The 17,052-nt window shown below is 34.4% G+C and overlaps 1 protein-coding gene across 3 annotated transcripts; it reads left to right on the top strand.

The window, feature by feature from the left end:
* The first annotated feature begins 695 nt into the window (after positions 1 to 695).
* LOC118735586 (excitatory amino acid transporter 1) lies at positions 696 to 15,448 on the top strand. 3 transcript variants are annotated; one of them, XM_036465413.1, is made up of 11 exons: positions 696 to 783; positions 1,012 to 1,448; positions 3,922 to 4,087; positions 4,183 to 4,291; positions 4,371 to 4,413; positions 13,349 to 13,391; positions 13,472 to 13,655; positions 13,754 to 13,884; positions 13,963 to 14,392; positions 14,555 to 14,651; positions 14,741 to 15,448. In XM_036465413.1, exons 3-11 carry the CDS (start codon positions 3,931 to 3,933, stop codon positions 14,801 to 14,803), a joined length of 1,257 nt encoding a protein of 418 aa, XP_036321306.1. In that variant the 5' UTR covers positions 696 to 783; positions 1,012 to 1,448; positions 3,922 to 3,930; the 3' UTR covers positions 14,804 to 15,448. The 3 variants fall into 3 exon arrangements, with proteins under 3 accessions (XP_036321306.1, XP_036321305.1, XP_036321304.1); XM_036465412.1 differs by having other exon boundaries at positions 3,922 to 4,017; positions 4,110 to 4,291; XM_036465411.1 differs by having other exon boundaries at positions 3,922 to 4,017; positions 4,124 to 4,291.
* The last annotated feature ends 1,604 nt before the right edge of the window (positions 15,449 to 17,052 follow it).

A 17,052-nucleotide genomic window follows, 5' to 3' on the forward strand; every position in this document is an offset into this window, starting at 1 on the left:
GTGGAAAACTAAACTAAAATACGATAAATTGACAGATCTGGCCCGCAAATATTTGAGCGCTCCACCCGCCAGCATTCCAAGTGAGCAATTGTTCAGTGCAGGCGGCCTTACATACGAGCCTCTAAGAAATCGCCTCATGCGAGAAAAGGCAGCGAAATTACTTTTTTTTTTTTTTAAATATAATATGTAGCTTTTGAACTTTGAATATTAGTTTAAGCACTGTATAGGTTAAGCACTCGTCCAATATTCTAATAATTTACAAAATTTTTAAGTAATAAAAACGATGACTTAAATTGATTATAGGTTTTTTAATGTTATTCCTAACATTCGCATTCGCATTCGCACATTCGCATTCACGAATGTCAAAAATATGATATTCGAAACATCCCTAGTTTGAATACACACATACATATGTTTATCGAGGGTGCAAAATCTGGGTGCTGGATGCACGCGATCACCTAAACGTATTAGTTATCCAAAAGCTGCCGACGCACATATCTATACACATACATCCATAAACATTTTGCTGTATGTGTATGTGTTTAATTGACGACAAAAAAGTAACAGTGGATCGTTGATATCTACAGTCGCAGCTACGAGTGTGTAGATATGTATGGCCTTAGCTAACTATCCAACCAGCCAGTCGCTGACAAACGACGACCACTTTGAATAAGTGGAAAATTTACTGCGTGCGATGATTATAGTCGCGTTCAGTCAGTCATTCGGTGAAGTAAACGAAAAATTTTATCAAACGGCACGCCAATGTTCCTTTGTGTTGAATGTGTGAGTGTGATGTGGCGGCGGTGATGTTTGGCCAAGTCAAAAAAAGGATAATGCGCATACTTTTAAATAGCGTACAATATTTAAATTATAATGAAAAAAATAAATAATAAAACCTTAATACATAAATATAATATTTTTTAATTAACATTAAGTGCACTAATAAAATAAAAATTTATAAAAAAAAAAAAATTACTCAAAAATTCAATTTCCGTATCCTTTACTCCGCAGATTGCAGCTGCACATCAAAGGTGTTCATAACATTTTGTGTTTGTGTGCATGTGTGCGCGTATATGTGTGTGTGCTTTTGATCCTTGCACACGGCTTGGAAGGTGCTTCTAGTCGGTGAACAAAAAAAAAAAAAAAAAAAAAAAAAAATAAGCAAAAAAACTCGGTGCTGCCCGTTACAAATAATCTTTTGTTTGTTTGTAACACTTCATAGTTAAATAAGTAACACCAACAACAACACACACACACACACACAAAATGACGCGACCGAAAGAGGATTCAAAATTTAAAGCATTCCTGCGAGAGAACTCGCTGACTATGCTCACAGTGACCGGCGTGTTCCTGGGCGGCTTAGTTGGCTTCATCATTAAGAACAGCACAGGCGAGTGGACGAAGCGTGAGATTATGTACATATCTTTTCCCGGTGAACTTTTTTTGCGGTAAGTGAAGCATATAAAAGAACTAAAATTTTTTCAGTTTTATGAAATATTTTAGTTCGAATTTTTTTCTTTGATTTCTTTATGGATCTGTGGGTTATACAACAGGATAGATAAAAAAAAATTGCACTCTCATCCTTAGTGCGTTTTGTTTTTTCATTCTAGGCTTCAAAACAAAGCTCATAATTTTTAAATTGCCCTTATAAAAAAGGACTTCATAGTCAGCCCTTGCTTGGGTGCAGAGTCGAACGATATTTCTACCGCAACATCGTCATCGATACGTATATACAAACCAGGGCTGCAAACCGGGTTTTAACCGAACCGTCGCTTTTTGTTGGGCTTCGAACCGAACCATTTTTATTTTGAAATGCCAAAACCGAACGGAAAACCACTCCAAAAACACAATGTGTGTCGTAAGTGTCGTATTGTTGTATGTCGTAAACTTTAAAAGCTTAAATAATTGTTTAGAAAAACTGAAACCACAACCAACTATTTTTTAGCACTGCGAAAATTCATAATAATGACTTTGATGGTACCTTGCGAACTCCCTTAATATATTTTGTATGCGTTTAAAGTTTACGACACACAACAATACGACACTTACGACACCGTTGTGAATACCCAACTACATTTGTTATAATTTTGTTATATTTTTATCCTTTAGCATTGAAAAAATGTATCCATTTGAACCGAACCGAACCGCGGTTCAGGAATACTCATGAACCGGTTCTTGAACCGCTACAAGCTTTTTCTAAATGATTCGAACCACTGAACCGAACCGCATCGTTTTTTGGAGTGGTTTGCAGCCCTGCTACAAACACCGAAATAGTTGTATTCGTATGGGGTAAACTTTATACATATATCGAGGGCTTATATTCAATACCCTCTATCTGCACTTTTCACAAAAGTTTAAAAATCAATTAACCCAATGAAGGAAGGGAGGCCAACTTGACGAAACCCAAATTGTGTGGGGGAGAGATTGAGTTCTCACTAGAGGCGAAATATCTAGTCGTAATACCAGATAAGGGACTCAACTGGAACTAACATCTCACAGCGATTACCAACAAAGTCATGAGGGCATTTTACGCTTGTCAAAGGCTCCATGATAAAACTTGGGAAATATCACCGAAACTAACGTATAGGTCATTCAATACACTGATAAAACCGATTATCACTTATGCGGCACTGGCTAGGGGGCCAAAATCCAAGCAAGCAACCTCAAGCGGCACTCTGGCTAAGTTCCACCGCCTGGCCTGCTGGAGCGCCCATAGACTGCCGAATCTAAGGGGTCATTTGGATGTCCTAAAATGACTTAGCGTCAGAGGGTCAAGAACCTATTCAGATATCCAGAGTTGGTCCGTTTGAAGTTATTTTGATATTATGATAGCTGTAGCATCGACACCTGGGTAGCGATGGAATGATAGTACACATATGTAAGTTCGTGAGTAGTTCCACTACTTTACTAGGTTAGAGAGATTGGGTAAACACTGCGACGAGTAGGTATATTAGGTTCCACTTCACTAGGTTAGATGCAACGATTTCAGAGCTTAGAGATCATCGTATTGCTGTATGGCTGTCCGAAAAAATTGTCAGTTAAGAACAATTTTTCCAGTCTCCTAGATAACGTTTATAAACTTAACAGGTTGAATGGATTATTATGACTTATAAAGTTAATAGTTCATCCAGCAGTACCTCTCGAGTCAAGGAGCGCGCGTGTTTGATAAGCAGACCATGTTTGTGATACTCATAACTATTAGTTAGAGACTAGGGCGATAAAAACAACATACATATATTTGAAGGGTTATAAGGCTCTTGAAGTACTAAAATTTTGCGCGTCGAAGTAATAACCATGTGCATTAGACCGTACCACCTTACAAGCAAACAAACGAAAAAATGTTCGCCATACACCCGAAGGTATGTAAAGAATGTATGTTTGCAAGTTAATTGCGAAATATTTTCTTTATGGTCGAACCTAAGGGTAAGTTTTTTACAATTTTCGGTGACACTTATATTCGGAAATACAATTTTCTTAAGTAGTGCCACTGGAATAATCGAAATACTTCCTGAACAAAAGTTAAATGATTTTTGGCGATCTTTAATTTACTGGCGTTAGGATAATACGTTAGAGTATAAGAATTGAGATCTGGTGGGAAAGTCCTAGAATGGGGTACTAGGGGTCGATGAACTGTGGAACAACGAAAAATTTTTTTCTGTAGACAAAAACAACGATACTTCATACTTTCAGATCCGATTGTAAACCCAAACCCCCTTTGGCCCAAAACATTTTTTTTTTCGATTTTGCCTTGCAAAAATATTTTAGCCTCAGGAGGGTACACGGTGAACTTTTTTTCTAGTACGCTCTAATGTACATAAATACATATGTATATATATGAATTAATATAAATTAGATTTTGATAAAATTTTCTAAAATCCAATTTACATACATATATTTCGACTTCTATCCATATATTTACAGCATGCTAAAATGTTTAATTGTGCCATTGTTGGTTTCATCCATAACGAGCGCCATTGGTGGGCTCGATCTGAGTATGTCAGGGAGGATTGCCATACGGTGAGTGAAAATGGCAATCATCGGAATGGATCGATTTCCACTATTTATTATATTCTACTTATGTATGTATGTATGTATATTCAATAATATAGCAATATAATTACAGAGCTAACGCTTATTATTTTGTTACAACCATTTCGGCGGTTGTTTTGGGTATTTGCCTAGTCACAACAATACGACCCGGACAGGGTGCCAAAATAGTGGAAATACGCACCGAATCTGTAGATAAAGCATCTAAAGTGCTAACTCCTGATACGCTTATGGATTTAGTGAGGTAAGGTGTGAGAGCGCTAAGCAATAACAGATTTCCCATTATAAAATTGACTAATAAAAACAATTTCAATATTTACTAGGAATATGTTTACGGATAACATTATTCAATCAACGATGTTTCAGGTAAGTTTATATGGCAAATTAATTCAATGAATTAAAAAAAAAAAAAAACACCAGCTTTAGAGCACTGATAAACTTCTCTATATATCCCTGAATATCGCATTTAGCGGAAAAACTAGTCATTTAGGAATTGCTTTATGATATTACTACTGTATACATTTTGTACCCTATTAGCTATTTATGTAAATGTGGAGCATATCTGTCAAATACATCCCTATCCATTTTTGGATATACATAGTACATACATATGTAGGTATGTATGTTTTGTACATGTCTAATTCCATAAATCTTTAGTAAACAACCACTGCACATGAGAATGGCAAATCTGCACTACTATCAATTTATTTGCAAATTATCCAATTGACGAGGAAATGCTTAATTTAGCTATAGTTGATAGCTAGTGGACGAACGTCAGAAAAAAACGAAAGAATTGGAATAGTATCTATAAGCAAAAAATATCCAACACGCACATGTGTAAATTAAGTTGGAATTAAGTACTCAGTAAAAAAATGAAACAAAACGCCAACTCCCTCGAGTACTTGCTTGTCTAGAAGGTGCTCATTGCTGATGTATGGCTACTATTCGTAAATCTGACAACTGTTATATCGCCAGTGTAAAGCGCGAAGTTGTTAAGTCCACTTATGTAGTTTCCGGAAGGATTAAGGCACTGCACTGAAAATTCGCTGAGGAAAATGTAATACGAAATCTTTTGAAAATTTATAAAAATAGACGTAGCAACTTTTCACTCTAACAGGGCATTTCTGGCAACTGTCTATCAACTGTTACCACAGTTAAATTAAAAATTAAATTAGTAAAAGAAAAAAATTTTAACAAAAAGAAGAAGGTAATATTCAAAAATTAAATGAAATAAATAAAATACTCTTATTTTTAAAAGAAAACCTAAAAATTAAAAGAAAAGTAAATTGAAAAAATAAAATAAAATTAAAACTATAATAAGATCCTAAAAATCAAATGAAATAAAACAAACATATATTTTTTAAATAGTAGATAAAATATAAAAATTAAAATAAAATGAAATTAACGTAAGAGAATAATAAATAAGAATAAAAATTAAGTGAAATCTAAATAAAATGCTTTTCTTTTTTTAAACAATAAAATCTAAGAACTAATTTCTTTTCATTTTACTTAAAAAGAAAAAAAATTAAAAAAGAAAAGAAATAATATAATTCCCTAAAAATTGAATGATATTAAGCAAAAATATATTTTGCCTTTTACAACAATAAAATATACAAATTAAAAGAAAATAAAATTAAAAATGAAAAAGAAATTAAACTAAATACAAATAATACAAATAAATACAATAAAGTTCTAAAACTAACAGTCGGTTTCACCAGCAATTTAAATGGAAAATGATTTTTTATTTTCTGTCAATTTCCATATAACATAATTTGTTAATTGTGCCGACTCGAGGTCAAATGGTTTTAGAAAATTTTTAATTAAAACACAGGATTTTAATTTTTTTTTTTGTTCAATATATTTCGGTTACACCGCGGTAACCGTCTTCAGAGGAAATTCCATATAACATTCAAAAAATTGAAATCACTTTTCACTTAAATTGGTTTCGTAAAATTGGCTGTAAATAAAATTAAAATAAAATGTTTCGTTCTTAAACAGCAAAATCTAAAAATTTAAAGAAAATTAAACAAAAATAAAAATATTAGAAGAAAAAAATAAGTTCCTAGAAATTAAATGAAATAAAAGAAATACATTTTTCTTTCTAAATAAAAAATCATAAACATTAAAATAAAATTAAATTTGGAAAAGTGAGTGCCCTTGTCGAGGACTTTGCTTTGCTCTTTTGAACATTGCAAAGACTTTTTACCAGGGCTTCGGAGCAAAGGTTTTTCATCGCTCCGCTCTAGCTCCGCTCTGGTATTTTATTTCGCTCCCGCTCACAATAAAAAAAGTTGTTTTATTTAATTATTTACACTCTAAAAAATGTTTAAAATTGAGTAAATATGAGCACTTTATATTAATTTATTTTTTTAACGTATTTCTACTTTCAAAATGTTTGTAATTTTAAACATTTCATGTGTATATTTTTATGTATATTCTAAAAAACTCATGTTCAAAATTAAATCTTGAACATCTTGTCCGTATATTTGCACAGATTCTGGTTGAAAAATAAACACTTTTCAGGAGTAGTTTTACATGCACTTTTTAGAGTGTACATATCGAGACATTATCGCAAAAAATGTAGGCGATTTTTTTTTTTTTTAATTTTCAGAAATACATCTAGATGCTCTAGGAGCACTTCTGCATCCAAAAAGAAATTAAAAAAAAAGTTGCCAAGTAAATTAAATATAATGGAAATTTATTTAGCACGGTTGTTTTCAGTGGCAAAAAATAATAATTTAAGTAAATTTATTAACTGAAAATTTTTTTAAATTTTTACCAAAGTTAAGATAAATATTTTAAGAATTGATTAATAACTAAATAATGGGCTAGTAATTTCCTAAAAGCAGGGTCGGGAAAGAAAGTAAAAGCTCGGTGTAAGTCCAACACTTTTCCATCCCGTGCTTAAAGCGCATTTGACCACTTCGTAGCCACGTGCACTAAGCTTTTAAAGCTGTTTCAGCAGACAAATATTTGGAACACGTATTCCTTGAACCGACCGCTATCGCCACGAAATGGTATAAATGTACCGCTATCAGACAAACGCCGGTGAACAGCAGCGAAAGTTCTTGTGCTCGGTATGCGACGGTGAGGAAACGCTTCTTCGTACACTCCTTGGGCCCTTGGAATAGAATCTCGTGCAAAACCATAGTAAAAGTGAATATCGGCCAGCACATGATTGGAATAATTCATTTCGATTCGATTTGAAAAACACTAATTGCCTTATTCATAAAAAATAAAGTACGTTTAAAGAGCTTCATAAATTTTTCAGTTTATAAACCTTTCTTAAAGCTACTTTATTTTTATGAATAAGGCCATAAAACTGTAATTTTAATGAGAGGTCGTTCGAACGAACCAGGCACTGTATCGAAGACACTGATAATAAACAAAATATCGCAGCTGACAGCGATTCGAAAGCGTTAAAGACGACGAAGAAAAAAAACATAAAAATTTTGTAGGTCAACTGAAAACTTCGTACTACGTAAACAAACCGGATTTCAAGTCGATGACATCAAAAATAACGAATTTGATGTAAGTCGGCCAGATCGGGTATATGACGGCTATATGATATAGTGCCTCGAAACGAACAAACTCAGGGCAGATATGTATCTTCATATTTTTTTTTGTAAATAGGACAGGGAAATGCTTTATGCAATGGTCGGGGGCGCTAGTCTCTATACTACCTTCGCCGAGTGTGGGACTCCCACCGCAGCGTATTGGGCTACCCACTAAAACCCAAACTCCCACCGCCCGCGCAAGAATCCCGCATCTGGCACCGCAACTCTGCATGTGTTCAGATGCAAGAGCGCGCTACTGGAGCCTCAAGGCAGCTCTGTTGTAGGGGCGTTTCATTCGGGTTGCCTCAGTAGACATCCGTCTTCTCGTTTGCAGCGGAGTACGAATTTCACGTATCTCGCAACTGCTTCCCACTTGTCTGCACTGGAGATTATTACCCCAATTACGTTGTTCGGGATTATGTCTCCGTATCTTTTTTCCAACATTCTGCGCGAAGACAAGAAGTGATCGCCGGTGAAGAATGTATGGGTACGTTATCTTCGACGTTTCGGTGAGTCTATCCTGCTCATTCTATGACGATATTCTCGGAAGTAACCATGATCGGTGAGGATATCTTCATATTTAGATTTTATACAAAAACAATAAATTTTTTGCCCATACTGCAATGTGCGCTTTGTGACCGATTTTTGGTTCTGTAGGATCAGTTTTCGGTTCTTTGATTAGAATTTTCGAACTTTAACAGTTGACTAGCTCGTGACATACAAATATTATATGTAAACTCTGCCTCAGCATCATCAATATATGTGCCTCGTTCATGCGTAAGCTTATAAATAAATACACATGTAAATACAAATACGTACATGTTCATTTGCTCCAACACTTGGCCCCTCAATTTTTTTTTCACTTTTTGATCACCTATTTATGCAAATTTTCCTATGTTATTACATGTACGTATTCACTTTGTAGTGACTAATGTGCACCTTTGTGTTGTAATCTCATTTATGTCACCCTCTGCGCCGCTAGTTGGTGACTAGTGGCTGCTTGTTGCGCTACTCGTCTATCTATACAAACATATTAAATTACAAATTGAATTACTTAATCTGCATGATAGCTAACGGGCCGTTTGGAGAGCTTTGAACACAGGGGTCGTGGTTTAAATTCATCTCATGTCAATTGTTGTTTCCGAAACGGATATAGTTGTAGGCTATAAGCTAAACCAATTGCTAATCAGACTGCTTAGTAATTTTTTTGCGACGACATTTTCGGATTTTGTTACTAAATCTTGTTATGTTTAAATTTCAATGCAGTAAGTTTTTTCTTCGTCCAGCTTTATATTTTCATTTGATATTTTGTTTTATTTAGAAATCTCTCTCGAAAGCAATTTCCGTTTTAGAGCCACAGAGCTATAGAAATCTTAACAAGAACTTGGCAAACGAGTAGTTAGTTAGGTAAGCCATAAATAACTTGTGTTACCACAGTTTGACACCGTTTAATTATCCTCCCTGTCGAACCACTTTGTGTCGCTGATGAATCTCTCAGGCACCTTACGTCGGTGTTTACACAAGAGATGCAACAAAACTGTTTCCTCCTCTTCTAGAGCCCCCACAAAGCTAGATAAACATATCCTCTCTTCTAAGAGAGTATACCCTTCGTGACCATGGTTGCCACTCGCCAACATTTTTTTCTACCAGAATCTCTTAAGAAAAGTTACCAAAAGTTACCAAATCTTCACTACCGAAATCTTCACTTCTTCACTGAGAAAAAAATATACTTAATAAAACTGCTATATTTCTTAACAAATGTGTGTATACTTACAGCCAGTTTCTGTGACTTAATAAATTCAATATTTATATAATTTGTGAATTTTTGATTATTTATCAAGAACTCCCAGTTCAAGCACAGAAGTTTAAATCTATTTTCTTGATAAATTATCAAGAGTGAAAATGCCATTGACAATCATAATAATATTTTTTTTTTTTTTTATTAGGAAATATTTTGCTATCAATTAATTACTGCATGTGCCGTTATTCTCATTTTCGTTGTTGGTGTATCCGATAGGGTAGGTAATGTGGAACGATTTTCCATCATCCCTTGTCAAATTTGGTTTGGAGACAAACCGCTTTCGGCGTTGTGCCATTTTCAGTGTCATTTTTCGTTCGGAATGTGCCGTTATTTTGGACCTGCGACTCACGGAATAATGGCACCGGTACACAAAAAAAAAGTTCCGGGTGCTTTTAACCGTCCATTTGACTCGTACAAAATTTCGAGTAAATTGCGAACATTTTTTTGCAATTTTTTCAGTTTTTCATAATTTAGTGTACGTGTCAAACGGACCTCAGATTCGGATTCGAAATACATGTCGGTAGGTGGGTCTAGTAAAAAGCACGCGACATTTTTTTTGTGTCGGAATAATTAAAACGATTTCAAAAAATGTGAGATGGTAGAATTCAAAATATATCGCAAAAATTCGAAAGTTGTTTTAGAAGTGCAGCCCTTGGATAGTGGCAGCACCACTAATGAGATGACTCTAATTTTATCGAAGTAAGTTTGTAGAAGTGTCAGTAGTGCTGCCATTGAAACTCGAAGGGTTTTTATAAATACGCACATGCAAAATATAATTCATTTCTTTCTAGTAATGCAAATAGATATTTAGTTGCAAAAGTTACCAAAATGAAGCAAAAGTTACCAAGTTACCAAACCGTTTAAAAGTTACCAATTTTGGTAAAAAGTTACCAATTGTGGCAACCATGTTCGTGACCGCATCCGATCTCATTTAGGCCACGTCTGCTTGGAAATTCGGCAAGTCGTACTATGACTCCATCTTTCTTCAGCTTGTATACAAACTTATTAAGTATCAGCTTGGAAGTGGCAAAAGGCATACCAATGCGTTCTTTACCAGGAAGAATCTGCTTGGTCCGTGCCTTGCCTTGTCTGGAGTCTGTTCTATTTGACCTTCTCCTGTAGAGATTGGCGGCAGTCCAGCGCAATCTTTGAATAAAACGAGAAAGAGCTCAGAGCTTTGATTGCAGCGTGGCTATCAATAAAAATTAAGACGTCCCTTCCCATCATTTCGGTTCCAAGACTCTCAGCAGCCTTCATGATAACTGAAATTTCACTTCGGATACGCTAGTCTGGTAACCAAATGAAAATTTCTAGAAGAGGTTTTCGTGGGAAAATGCCCTTTCCAACCTTACCCTTGAGTTTCGGGCCACCAATAGGGCTGCCAGATATCTCTGTTGCCAAACCGGGACACACAAAAACAAAAAAATTAAAACATGAGATCATGAGATCATTACAACGTACGCCAACAAAACAAAACAAATTATTACAACTAAAGCACAGAGAATTTTTGACAATGCATGAACCTTTTTTTTTATACTTTAAACAAATACAGTTTATACTAAATATATGAAAAAAACATGAAAATAAAATTGTTAAACTTTGTGCTAAACTCGGGAAATTTCAACAAATTTGCAACATTCTAATCAGACTTTTTATAAAAATGAAATTTAAAATGAAGTTTTGCAGCCCATTAAATTTTAGTTGTGTTTACTGAGAGTTTCTTCCATACAAACTATGTTCGATAATTCTTTTTATATGGACGACACTGTCAGCAAAAAATATAAATGCTAAAAATCAACGAAATTTGCTGGCAACTTCGGACTTGCACTTTATTAATTGGCTCAAAAGCTACATTTTCAAAATTTTTCTAAAAGATCTGATTAGAAGTTGTGATCTGATGAAAAAGCCTCTGAGTCAATAATTTTGTACGGCATTGTACTTATAAGTACTCTAGGTTTCATGAAAGAAACAAATTTAAGTACAAGATAGCATTAAAATATTAGTCATATTTTTCGTTGCTGTGAACTTGTTTCAAAACTTCTGTCTTTTCCTTAATATAATTGTCAATAATCATTTTGAACGTATTTAGGTTCATATACTAATCATCAACGATTGCTTGTGCAAAGTTCAACTATCTCGAAATGTAACTATTTCACAAATTAAACCGGTGCACTGAGAGAAAGAAGTTTAGAATTAAAAAAGCGTGCTAAATTATAAAAATATGCATATGAAATAGTAATACGCAAATTTTAGTATTTAGTATAGAAATATTCAATTTAAATAGGCCCATATTAAAATGAAGCGATTTGCAATTACCGATTGCTTTTTCATAATTAAGCTAAACAAATATTTAAATTCCATGCTGGTTGTAATGGGAATTGAACCCTGACCCTCTGGAAATTAGCAAATTGTGGCACGCATCCTGTCGCACTCAGCTACAGCCAGACATGTAAATGTGCATTTAAATGTTGAGTTTGAATCAACACCACGCGTGCGTGTTATGAAAGTATTATTTTTAAATACGAACATTTTTAAACGATAATCAAATAGAAAATATTCATGTTTACTATGCGTTATTTCTCTCAATGAATTCATAACATTTTTCTGAATATTACAACGAGTTTTTTCTCTTAGTGTAGTGATTTTTGAACTTTTATTCAAATTTGTGGAATCAAATCAAAAACCGCGACACTAAAACGAACTACGGGACATTTTAAGGTTGTACCGGGACACCGGGACGAATAGTCTAAAACTGGGACATGTCCTAGAAAACCGGGACGTCTGGCAGCCTAGCCACCAATGTAGATGTCAATACTACCGGCTGGCGTATTGAAATCTTCTTTCCACTCCTCCGTCGTTGCATACGCCGATGACATTGCTAACGCATTGAGGGGAACGTTCGGGATGTATCCAAGTGGGCAACTCGCAGTGGCCTAAGCGTCAGCTAAAGCATGGTGGAGCCAAATTTCTAGGCATTATTTTAGATAAGAAGCTGAACTGAAGGAGGATATGTTTCAGCGTTATGAGAAGGCTTCCGTAGCCCTCTATACTTGTAAAAGGGCCATAGGCAAGAGATGAAGCCTCAGTTCCCGGATTTGTCGATGGATATTTATAGCAGTCGTTAAACCAATCCTCCTGTAGGGAGTGATCATATTTCTCTCCAAAGAAAGAAGTTTAAAAAGGCTTACAGCCTAAAATATTTTTGTGGAAGGTTGCTACCTGTTTTTATTTAATTTAATTGATAAGATAAATTGAATATTGCAATACGGGTATCAAACTGAATAGGTTTATTAAATTGAAAAAATAAACGAAATATTACAATATGGGTATCAAAAAACACAAAAATACTTGTACGACGCAGTGAATCACGCCGGATATTTGCTAGTCTATATATATAAATATAAGTGTAAGACCAAGTCAGATCTCCGACAATAGATTCTCACACGCTACCGATCCGAATTAAACGTGCTTACATAGATTTTCATTTATCAGCAATATTTCACTAAGTCTCCGAAACAAGGTGACCAAAAGAGGTTAAGTTCGATCTTTTTTAGATGACTCCGCCAGCTCAAAGACCACACCAAGCAGTCATTCGTCGTGGGTGCATAGTTTTTTCTTGTAGTAGGTGCAGTTTTGCTTGTTAACGAATCCGTTTATGTGAAAATGCGCATCATCGCAACTTTTACGCGTTGTTCAACTGAGTATCGCACCATGACTAAGTTTTCGATAGCCTGTAGTACCAATTGTCTGAAAAAAAAAAATATTAACATATCACTAATAATTGCTGTCAAAGGTGTGCATCCCATACATACCCGTACTTTTCTTAATATAGGTCATAAGTTGTAGGTACGATAGTACCTTCTTTTAAAATGGAAATTTAGTTCCAGGATTTTCGTATTCACATGTTCTCTTACACATTCATATTCGCTTTCTTCTCTTCTAGTATCGCACGGAAATCTTCGAAAATACGAGTATAAGTCCACCGGGTAAGTCATCAGCTATGCATTCATAATATTTTACTCTATACATTTTACTCATTCCACAACTATTATTTTTTCCCAAACAGTACCCATGGAAGAGTGGGACTTCAAGTCAGCACAACGCGAAGGCTCAAATGTACTTGGCTTGGTAATGTTTAGCGTCATTTTGGGCACAACCATTGGGCGCATGCGTGAGAAAGGTCAACTGTTACAAGATTTCTTTACCTCACTTAGTGAAGCGATGATGACAATAACGTCTTGGGTTATTTGGTATGTTTTCGAAAAAAGTAAACCACGAAAAATGTTTAGTAACATATTTTTAAGTAAGCTACGTATTTACTATAATTTCACTTTGCCATATTCAATAGGATCTCGCCGCTCGGTGTGGGTTTCTTGATAGCTGCCAAAATAATTGAAATGGACTCCATTGCTGCAACTATACAATCTTTGGGTTGGTACTTTATAACGGTAATGCTGGGTCTCTTCCTGCACGGATTTGGTAAGTTCAAAAAAAAAAAAAAAAACTTTCTGCATTTTCATCTCATATTTATGTACATATTTTGTTTACTCCTTACAGGTACCATTGCTGTGATATTCTTCTTGGCCACTGGTACGTTGCCATATCGTTACATTGCCAAATTGAGTCAAGTCTTAGCCACTGCCTTTGGTACCGGCTCTAGTTCGGCTACCATGCCACTGACAATTAAATGTCTCGATGGTATGGGCATTGATCCGCGTGTAACACGTTTTGTCATTCCTGTCGGCGCAACAATCAACATGGACGGCACAGCATTGTATGAGGCGGTGGCAGCGCTTTTTATTGCCCAATATCGTGAGATGAGCTATTCGTTTGGTAATATTGTGGCGGTCAGTATTACGGCTACAGCTGCGTCGATAGGTGCAGCTGGTATACCACAGGCGGGTCTCGTAACTATGGTGATGGTGTTGGATACAGTGGGATTGGAACCGAAAGATGTCTCACTGATCATAGCTGTCGATTGGTTGCTGTAAGTGAAATGTTTGCTATGGATGATGTGCATGTTTCTTTTTATGTTATTTAAAACGGGATACTCGGAAGCGAAAGCTGCATTTTGTCGCAGCACCTACCTACTTAGTACTAATAAAACCTTGCCTGATATTTATCTGCAATTAATTTTTTCCCCCGACAGAGATCGCTTCCGTACCACCATCAATGTTATGTGTGACGCACTAGGCACTATATTGGTCAATCATCTGTCGAGAAACGATTTGCGAAGTGTCGATAGGGTGAGTTTGAACTATTTCTTTACTAATGAATTCATAATAAAAGCGAAATATTCTTATTAAAATGTATATTTTACTGTTTTCGGCTACAGTTGAATGCCGAACCCCATGAGCTCCTCGAACTCGGTGCGAATGGAAATGAAACGAAAGAATGAAGACGAACCCTGCCTACCCCTCCCCGTATAAAACCGAAGCCCAAACAAGGACACACCACACAACGTTGAACATTGGCTGCATAATGCGAGGCGCTTTGGCGCGTTTAAGTGTTACGATGTGTGTTTGTGTGCATGCGTGCGCATATTGGCAATGTAATAATGTCACGCTGTGAACTTTACATGGCTAACAACTGCTTCTGCCTGTGTCTAAATATTTGTATTTTCAAAGTACAAGTACACCGAATTTATTTACATATATGTATGTATAAAATTTATGAAGGAAATATGATTTTTTGAAGCCAAAAAGGAAAAATATACCAATGTACAAGAATGTGTGCCAGTTTGCGTAGGCAAAGGAATTACAAAGTATTCAATAAGATTTGTAAATATAAAAAATAATACTTTTTTTCTAAAAAAAATACTTGTAAAAGTTATTGAGCGATAAAGTTAATTAAAAAAATTTTATGTTTAATAAACAAAATAATCAAAATAAAATTATTTTGAAAAATAATTTAATTTCGAAAAACCAAGAACGCGCAGCATATGAAAATGTAGCAGAGAATAATAGAATTGCCAGCAAAAATAAAGTCAAGCAGATGTATAGATTTAGAATATGTACTGTTAGATATTGATGTTATCACAAAAGAAAAATTAAACTAAAATTAAAAAGTAGCGAACTAGTTTGTAATACTCAAATGCTGGAAATTTCGTAAATCCCTGTTAATTTGTCGTTTTTCATTTCAAAATACCAGCATTTACCTTACACGTGCATACGTATGGCTATGTATATATGTACGTATGTACATAGTTACGTATGTATGTATGTAACTGTATGCATGTAGTGCTTTGAATAGCAAAGGAAAGAAAAATTTAGCTTTAAAAAAGTTAAAACGACTAGCCAAAAAAATTTACTGTTTCATTATATACATATGTATTTAGTCATAAGAGATTTTTAAATAAAAAATATTAGAAAATAAAATTATTTAAAAGACAAGCAAATTGATTGTATTCGCGAAAGGAATTAGATGTTAAAATGCATATAAATTCGTATAAGTAGTACTATAACTAAAACTGCAGTTCAAATTTAACCTTCATTAAAATTTGCTTTACAGTTTTAACAAATATATGTAGCCAACAAAATTTTTACATAAAAAACATATTGACTAAATAAAATATTTAAATATTTACCGAAGAGCTAATAACCCTGCAAACCAAAGTTCCCGAAATCTTAAGGAAATCGTTAGGAGTATCTCATTTCTGTAACGATTTTTTTACGAATTTTCAAAGAAAATTATATGAAGTGGTTGACACGAACTCGTAAAGAAATTGCTGTACGAAAAATAAAGAAAATTCTGGAAAAATTCTGAAAGATATTCTTTACATAGCAGCATTAGTTTCGTTGCTTCACAGATTTTCTTCCGAAATTTCGTAAAAGAATGGAAGTGTGCGTAATTTATTTCATTTTAGAAAATTCGGCAAAAAATCGAATTAAATCTTAACGAATTCTTTAAAATTTCTTTACAATGCAGAATACTCTGAAAAAATGGTTTGCAGGGAAACCGTTTACGTACGTATGTTTGTATGTAGATGCGTAAGCAGTTTCGATAAATTCACAATTGTTTCAAATGCCGAATGTCATTGAGAAAGTTCATATTAAGAACTTGTAAATACTTAATAGTTTAAGATCGATTTATGACAATAAATATACAAACAAGTATAACAAAAACGCACAAAAATAATTCAGAGGCATACATAAATAACGACATATTGTCACTAGACATAAATAAAGGCGCGAGCTCAAAAGTTGACCGCGAAAAAAGTAGCATAAATACAGTATGTAATTTCCCCAAAACAGTTTTTGGGGAATGATGCTGAAATTGTAGTCCTTGGCCAGGTATAAATCTATGTTCACGCGAAATTTTTCTTAAACGTCTTTTTTCGCCGTCAAAACCTTTATTCGTGTCTAGTGACAATATAGTCATACTCACAAGAATAAATATTTAATAACGAACGAAATTGGGTCCGATAAATAGAAAAAAAACCTAAATACATACTATAATTCGCATTAGTTTCATATAGTTCATCAATAAAAATTAAAATTATAAATACATTAATTATTAGAAATAAAAATTTGAAGTTTGATTTCTATCTTAAAAAATAAACATATATTAACTTAGCGTTTCAGTTTTAGTTATATTAACTATAATAGCCAATATATGGACGGCATTAATCTATTTCGTTAAAAAAAA

Source organism: Rhagoletis pomonella, unplaced genomic scaffold (genome assembly GCF_013731165.1).
Source record: "Rhagoletis pomonella isolate Grant_MI unplaced genomic scaffold, Rhpom_1.0 Rhpom_scaffold_00003, whole genome shotgun sequence".
NCBI classification, from domain to species: Eukaryota; Metazoa; Arthropoda; class Insecta; order Diptera; family Tephritidae; genus Rhagoletis; species Rhagoletis pomonella.

Bases quoted from the DNA above. Each gene is read 5' to 3' on its own strand.
- LOC118735586 (XM_036465411.1), top strand. From the start codon at position 1,267: ATGACGCGACCGAAAGAGGATTCAAAATTTAAAGCATTCCTGCGAGAG. The intron at 13,392-13,471 runs GTAAGTCATCAG...TTTCCCAAACAG, and splicing joins TACGAGTATAAGTCCACCGG to TACCCATGGAAGAGTGGGAC. The intron at 14,393-14,554 runs GTAAGTGAAATG...TTCCCCCGACAG, and splicing joins ATAGCTGTCGATTGGTTGCT to AGATCGCTTCCGTACCACCA.